This window comes from Lolium rigidum, chromosome 2 (assembly GCF_022539505.1).
Source record: "Lolium rigidum isolate FL_2022 chromosome 2, APGP_CSIRO_Lrig_0.1, whole genome shotgun sequence".
NCBI classification, from domain to species: domain Eukaryota; kingdom Viridiplantae; phylum Streptophyta; class Magnoliopsida; order Poales; family Poaceae; genus Lolium; species Lolium rigidum.
In genome coordinates, this window is record NC_061509.1 from 40456630 (window position 1) to 40464956 (window position 8327).

The 8327-nt window shown below is 46.6% G+C and overlaps 1 protein-coding gene across 1 annotated transcript; it reads right to left on the reverse strand.

Annotated features, from left to right (window-relative positions):
- Positions 1–351: 351 nt before the first annotated feature.
- On the reverse strand, positions 352–4216 carry LOC124689562 (mediator of RNA polymerase II transcription subunit 15a-like). The gene is made up of 6 exons (XM_047223074.1): positions 4113–4216; positions 3165–3276; positions 2226–2316; positions 1966–2036; positions 1004–1409; positions 352–925 (listed from the first exon to the last, which is right to left on the reverse strand). Exons 1-6 carry the CDS (start codon positions 4214–4216, stop codon positions 684–686), a joined length of 1026 nt encoding a protein of 341 aa, XP_047079030.1. The 3' UTR covers positions 352–683.
- Between the last annotated feature and the right edge of the window lie 4111 nt (positions 4217–8327).

An 8327-nucleotide genomic window follows, 5' to 3' on the forward strand; every position in this document is an offset into this window, starting at 1 on the left:
TTTGTTTTTCGGATCATCACAATGATACAAATCACAAGTGGGTGGGCTGATCGTCGACTCTCAAGCTTTGCCATTCACATTTAGCATCTACCATCTTCTTAGTTGATTCTATGCATATAATTGTAAGTTTCGGCTTGAGATTAACTAAAAGGCAAACACATGAATTGTACTACTCTATAGAAAATATTTTGTTTACACAATTGACATTCTATATTAATATTAAATTATGCCCAAATGGATTATTTGTTCATTTCATGCCGCTTACAACTATTGTATGTATAGCATTTTACTTTCTATAAATACCCATTGCAACGGGTGGGGTAATCCTCTAGCTATAGGAAAATACAGAGCTCACAAAAGGTACATAGTAAATATGAATTTAAACTTTCCCACCAAGCACCGAAAGAAACAAATCCACTGTTCTTACATTGTACAGGTTCTCTCACAACATCTTGAGTGCAGAAGTTCGAAATGAAGTCCCCCACACTTCTGCTTCAGATGGCTGAGATAGCTCTCACTTTCACCATCCATATCAGTTGCATGGGGAGTCCGAATTAGGGCATCTTGAACTTCTTTTTAAAAGCTAATCTTATGCACTTCTCAATGGATCCAGCCCCTTCTCAACATTAAATCCAAGCAATACACAATTGCCAAAACAATCCTACCATGTTCCTAAAACCAAATCAAAGGGTGTCGCGCCACTTCCGCTTGGTCATGTGTTCCCTCTGCCCTGAGAGGTGAGATAACATGCTACTACTGCCTGTCTGCAGTTGAACATTCATCGTACCCTGCATCAGCCCAGCGCTTCCCTGTCGTAATGTGCCACCCATTGAACCAGACTGCCAGGAACTGAAATTGCTTCCTTGAGCAGCCTCCACAGCATAGCCTGCCTGCCGCTCTACGTTTGAACCATTTTGCTGTGCGGGGAAACAGAAGTTTGTTGTTGGATGCACAGGTACATGCCGGAGAACAGCTGCACTAGAGGATTGTAATCTGGTGCTCATGCTTGACAAACTTGCTTGAAGATTGGTATGACTATCATGCTGCGACAGACTTTGGGAAGGATGTTGTTGATGTGAAATGTTGAAATTAGAAGCTTGTCCTGCAGGTGGCTGGAACCGTTGCGGTGCTTGTGGTTGCACTAGCTTCCTTCTTCGTGAAGTCAAGATACGGATAATCTGTTCCTCGCATTGCGGAACTTTGTGCCTAATAGAAGGCTGGATAGCACTCTTACTAATTTGCAGAACTTGTAATATACGGTCCAACATTATTTTAAATCTCTTCAATAATTCATACTGCTCAGATGGCTCTTGAGGTGGTATGAGGCTGTCAATCTGCTGTAGCTTCACAGAGACCTTATTGAACAATTCATTGAGTTCTACAAAGTATTGGCCCTTCAACCTCTTAATCTGTTGACACCAAAGACCACATACACATAAATTTGGTACATAAGCTTAGAGATGAAAACAGAACAATTAATAGACCACGGTTTGTCATCAAGTCAGAAAATATGGCAGTAGCATTTCAAATACCTATTCGAAGCATAAAAATTTAAAACAAAGTAAACACCTACGATGGCCAGTAAATAAAACCGCTTTAATGAGGACTGCTAACTGTACTGTGGCTTTACTACATCTAGATACTAACATACTATATGTTCCATAGCCTGCATTCATACATAACCCCCGATACATTTGATATATACCTTATAAGAGGACTGTGAGAATGTGGTACATTTACACAGAAGAAGGAGTTTGTTCGGACACAAACCAAAAGAAGAAGAGATGGGCGATATGAAGTGCAAAAGTAAAAGGACCCAACATCCAACATGGTGTGTTGTTTCATCTTCGAACAATCTAGATCAGGGCAATCTAAACCTCTTTCTTCTATTGCCACTGTCCATGAATTTTAGAAAGTTCCAACAAAGGGAGTGTCAAAAATGATGATATAAACATTATGTATTACCATTTGATATATCTCCTCCTGCCAATTACCTCCACCTGCATGGCCTGTTTGAGCAGTAGAGTCCGCATATGCTGCATAAAACCAAGGTTCATACTTTACCACAATACAATGAATAAGCCAACAAATAACATGATGCCAGAGAGGGTGGACGTTGATTCAATACAATAAAACGCATAATCTCAGCACTTGATGAAGCAAAAAAAATGCCATACAAGCGAAGAAGATAAAATGTGCAACACTCAGTTTACTGAATACCGTACCTTGAACCGGGTTGTTTTGGTTTGAAATCACTTGCGCATTTACAGGAGCCATAGTGAGCAATTTCCGAGAAATCTTCCGAAGATAGTCAGACTGAGTAATACAAAAGAAAAAAAAAAGTTTATACCAAATTACTGATAGAGTAATAGTGGTTTGCAACCAACAGTTCTGGTCTGATTAACAGTTTAGCACAGTTGAGAAAGTGCTTGATCTTTTAACATTTGAATCATAATCATACAAAAAGGTCATTTAAGCAGCAAAACACATGTCTCAAATAAGTGATATGAACAGAAGATCCAAATCAAGATAGTAACAGAATCACAATAGTCATCAAGCAATATGATAAAACTGCTCCAATACAAAAAGGAGGTGATTTCCCACAAATAAACAAGTCGACCAGAAATACCAATTGGAAATAGTGATATGGTACACTGCAGCCAAGTAAATCCATTTGAATTTTATTCACCGAACTGGATTAGATGCAATTAAGATGAAGCTCGTTCAAACAGAGGGAAGGAGGGAGTAAGGTCTTAATTGATTTTTGGTCTGAGATAAATGATTGAATACCATTTCGCATCCCATGGGCTTGGGTATTGCTGTCTTTTTAACAGAAGATAGTTCGACTTCATATATAACAATTTCAGATGCATGGACACATGGCATACAAACATGAATTGGAAGAGTAACTGACTGAAGCAACTTGAGGTGCAACAATACAAGATAGACCAAGCATGAGAAACAATGGGATATTGTCCCAAGAGCATGTAAAGAAAGTGTTGGTAGCTGGAGAGCCAAAACAGTCATCCAAAGTCCCACAATATGAAGGAACCTGCTAAAGGTACTTAAAATGACTAAAAATCTGCTACAGCATTTGGAGACAGTTCTGCTCTATTAATACCCCACATCAAGCCTGCTCTGAGAAAGAGGATAAGTTAAATTACATGGTTGGTCGCTGCGGTATAGATATTCTCTTCGAATTGCACAGCAATTTCTAGAAATTCGTTCAGCCTCTCTGGCACTGACACTGGCAGACACTTCTGCAGAGTTTCCATCCTACACATATAACACAAAATGTGGATAAATTAGGGATGAATTGCTTTCAACAAGTGTGTAACAAAATCTGTGGCATCTGAGTAAGCTGGAACGGGTAGGAAGAGCAGCCAACTAAGGTAGATCTCCAATTCTCACTCACATACTCCCTCCATTCCTATAAGCAAGGCACAGTTTTCGTTATGCTAAGACAAAGAAAGTGCTACGAGGGTTAATCTAGTCCCGACTTGCGATAATGTGAGGCATATCCCTTGGGTAACAGGGTAATTGTACGATAGATCAGAACAAACTGCATCCTGGCACTGTGCTAGTAGCATGGTTTCCCCTAGGAGATCAAACGGTGTGATATTATGCGTTATACTGAATTTGCAGCTTGTGTTCAATTATTCATCAGATATAATTTGTCACACCGGCCATGACTGACGGTGGGAATACGGAGCATGACTGAAGAAGGCCTAAGCGTGCAGGGACGGCGTCAAGCTCGTGGGCCAGTCAAGTAGTACTTAGCTGTCTATTTAGAGCTGCCATTGAGCTGTCAAGTGGTGAAGTGGATCGTCCAATTGAACAGTAAAACTGACCGTTGCTTCTTCTTCCTCCTCTCCAAGTCTCATCCACCTACCACAGATCCCCAATTCCTCGTTGTATCTCGTTACTACATCTGATCTATGGAAGATAGGACCATAGCATAATTCTAGTTAAGGTTGAATATGAATCAGGTACGTTACAAGATGATCCCAGCGGGAAATTAATTTTGTCCTATGGATGGATCAGAGCAGTATCAGATGTACCGGTGACGAACTTGACCCGAAAACAAAGCAAAATCAGTTAAGAGGCCATACATCTTATGGACGGCCCTGCTGCGCTCCTCAGGCTGGAGCTGGGCGCGCCAATCGCCTCCGGCGGCGGGGTCGGACCCTTGCATGGGCCGCCACTCGGCGTGCATGCTGCGGATTGCCGGATTGGCGATGGTTAGGTCTCGGGGGATGTGGAGGTGGAGCATATATGAACGACACGACGGCGAGGACAAGGAGAAGCCCAGAGGCGTGCCCTAGGGCGCGTTTGGTAGACTGGATGAGTTTGATGCACAACTCAGGATGCAGACGGACGCGTCCACAGAGTCCGTTGCGTGTATTGACTGAGGGCATCGCGCGACACATTTCAGACGCCCAAACGTGATCGGCAGCGTCCGTTTGCGTCGCCCAGCGAACATATTTTGACCGCGCGTCCGTTTGCGTCTGGGTGTGCTCCCACCGGGGCGACCCATTTTTGAATTGCAACATAGTTTGATCTTTACAATTCCTTTGGTTTTCTACCACGAGCGATTGATTCATATGAAAACCAAACATAGAAAGTACATAAAAACTATAGAAGACCTAGACTACTTGGTTCCTGACGGGCCGGCACCGTCGTTGCGTCGCTCCGTGGCCTGCTTCTCCGCCGCCTCCCGCGCGGCCGCTATGGCTCGGTGCGGCGCCGCGTCCTCTGCGGTGCCTGCTCCGGCCTCGCGTTGACGGCCTCGTCCTTGAGCGTCTCGAAAGACGCGACGAGGGCCCGCTGCTCGCCGCCTTCTCCTCCGGCGTCGGCGCATCGTGGTCATCGGATGATCATGAAATCTCCGAGTCGAGTCCTCGGCCGCAGCGGCGGCCGCCGCGCTGCGGCTGTTCCAGCTCGGCGTCGACAGCCGCATGGCCCGCCCGCTCCTCCTCTGCTTCCTTCTCCGCTCCGGCCCGGGTCCGCGGCGTCCCCGACCGGGTGGAGGAGGTCGGTGCTTGTCGTCGGAGTCGAACCCGTCGTCGGAGCTCGAGGCCGGGGGAGGTGGAGTGGGAGGTGAAGGTGGAGGTGGAGGCGAGGCAGCCGGCCGCGCCGGCGGCTGCTCATGGTGGATCTACTGAGTGGCGCTACGGCAGCGGCGGCTAGGGTTTAGTGCGGAGGAGATGAGATGCTGGCCCCCCTGTTTATATAGGTCCGAGGCACGGCGACGGCCGCGCCACACGGGGCATCTCCATTACTACGCGCGGCACGCGAGGCAGCCGCAGACTGCCGAAGCGACGCCTCGCTGCCAGTACTGGCGGAGAAGACGCATCGACGCTGCGTCTGCTAGCTGCCCACGTCTACTAGCTGCGCACGCTCGCGGAAGCCGAGGCACGCCATTAACGCGGCCCTGCAAAGGCTGCGGCGCGCCGCCCGCAAGTAATGCCGCCGAAGACGAAGCAGTTGTGCCGCTGCCAGGCGGGCCCGTGCCAGGACCAAGCGGTCACTTTGCGCGTCCGCGCAGCGTCCGCCGAGACGCAAACCTGGCGCATATTTGGGCCAGGTTTGCGTCTCTGCGGACGGCCCGGTCACTTTGCGTCGCGCCGCTGGAGGTGGTGCACGACGTACGACGCATTTTCGGTCACGGCGGACACAAACGGTCGCTCACTGGAGATGCCCTGAGCCGTGAAAGCAAATTTATCTGTCCGTGGAGTCCGTGGAAGTACCTTCGGCTGTCTGCGGTGTCCGCTGGACAATACGGACACGTCGACGCAAACTGGGTAGCTTTAGTAGCTTGTCGCGGCTTCTTTGATCAAGATCATGTCTACACTAGCTAGATCAGGTATACACTAGCTAGATCAGGTATACACTAGCTAGCTTAGCCGTAGCTCTGCACGTTAGCTACAGTGATCAACAGCTTGCAGTACATACACTGTATATACACAAAATGATTCACATAAATTATACTTCAGTTGGCACAAACTATAAAAAATAAAATAAACTCTTCCCAATATTTCCATTTTGTTGCACTTCACTCATATCAAATACAAACTACTACTCAGAGAGAAATAGCACAACCAAATGACAGGCTCAGATCTTGACATAAGTCAGATGACACTCTTCAATATGACTCACGTCAGCCATTGAGTATGTGCCTGAATTACCATTCAGTATCAGCCATTCAAAGTTAGACAGACAGTAGCTAAATAGAGAAAGTTGTTCTGTTCCGTGGTTGTATTGCAGCGTCGATGTTGTTCTGAATAGTTGAGTAACAGAGTAATCGCTACAGTAATCATCAACTTCCTTGAGCATTCAGATTCATCCTTGATCAGCTACAAAATATAATTTGGTAAATGAGCAGAGAGCAATATCAATTGGACAGACTTATCATGCACAGGTCCTCAACCAAGAAATCTCACTAAATGTAGTACTAGTAAATGCACAGGTCCTCCAAAATTAATAGTTTTCATAATATCTCACTAAATGTAGTACTTGCAGCACAACTGACGCAATGGGAAAAAGTCCTCTGCGCGCGTCCTAGTACGTTTCGTTTCATTTCCTTGACTCAGCGAAGAGGAAATGGTCCCAAAAACGCCGCCGGCTACCAACATCTCCAATGTTGCTGCTATTATTGCTAAGAGCATCTTCAGTGGCGTCTTCCAAACGGCGCCGGATTGAGCGTTTGGGGGATGTGTTTTGCTCGTGCCGCGTTTAGAGGGCGTCGCTCCCCAGCTGCGTCCTCCAAACGCCTCCCCCAAATATTAAAATACTTTTTTTGTTTATTTTTATTTTTATTTCAATAAAGAGAAGAAATATTCCACAAACTAATACATAATTGGGAATATGGTTTACATGAAGATATAGTTTGAAACATGGTTTTTCCACAAACTAATACATAGTTTGAACCATGGTTGACACAAATATAAAAGATTGCAAAAAAACTAAACCTAACTAGGCCGAACATCGAAGGTTTCGTGTGTTCGCTGCCATGAAAGAACACTCGAGGGTACACCCATGTAGGATAACGTTGCATAGAAAACAAAAATTTTCCTACCGCGAACACGCAATCCAAGCCAAGATGCAATCTAGAAGACGGTAGCAACGAGGGGGTATCGAGTCTCACCCTTGAAGAGATTCCAAAGCCTACAAGATGAGGCTCTTGTTGCTGCGGTAGACGTTCACTTGCCGCTTGCAAAGCGCGTAGAAGATCTTGATCACGATCGGTTCCGGCGCCACGAACGGGCAGCACCTCCGTACTCGGTCACACGTTCGGTTGTTGATGAAGACGACGTCCACCTCCCCGTTCCGGCGGGCAGCGGAAGTAGTAGCTCCTCTTGAATCCGACGGCACGACGGCGTGGTGTCGGTGGCGGTGTAGAAGTCCGGCGGAGCTTCGCTAAGCTATGCGGGATGTGGAGGAGCGGGCGGCTAGGGTTTGGGGAGAGGGGGCGCCGGCCACTAAGGGGTGCGGCCACCTTGGTGGTTCTTGGGTGGCCGGCCCCCTCCCTTGGTCCCTCATTATATAGGTGGAACCCCAAGAGGTGGTGTCCAAGTCTTCGAATAAGACCCGAACCAAATCCTTCCATAGGAGGGGGCAATCCTAGCCCAACTAGGACTCCCACCCAAAGGTGGGATTCCCACCTCCCATGTGGGGGGTGGCCGGCCCCTAAGGGGTGCGGCCACCTTGGTGGTTCTTGGGACTTTTCTAGAACCTTCTAGAACCTTCCATAGAACCTTCCGCGACATTTTATTCACATAAAATGACATCCTATATATGAATCTTATTCTCCGGACCATTCCGGAACTCCTCGTGATGTCCGGGATCATATCCGGGACTTCGAACAAATATTCCAACTCCATTCCATATTCAAGAACTACCATTTCAACATCCAACTTTAAGTGTGTCACCCTACGGTTCGTGAACTATGCGGACATGGTTGAGTACTCACTCCGACCAATAACCAATAGCGGGATCCGGAGATCCATAATGGCTCCCACATATTCAACGATGACTTTAGTGATCGAATGAACCATTCACATACTATACCAATTCCCTTTGTCTCGCGATATTTTACTTGTCCGAGGTTTGATCTTCGGTATCACTCTATACCTTGTTCAACCTCGTCTCCGACAAGTACTCTTTACTCGTACCGTGGTATGTGGTCTCTTATGAACTTATTCATATGCTTGCAAGACATTAGACGACATTCCACCGAGAGGGCCCCGAGTATATCTATCCGTCATCGGGATGGACAAATCCCACTGTTGATCCATATGCCTCAACTCATACTTTCCGGATACTTA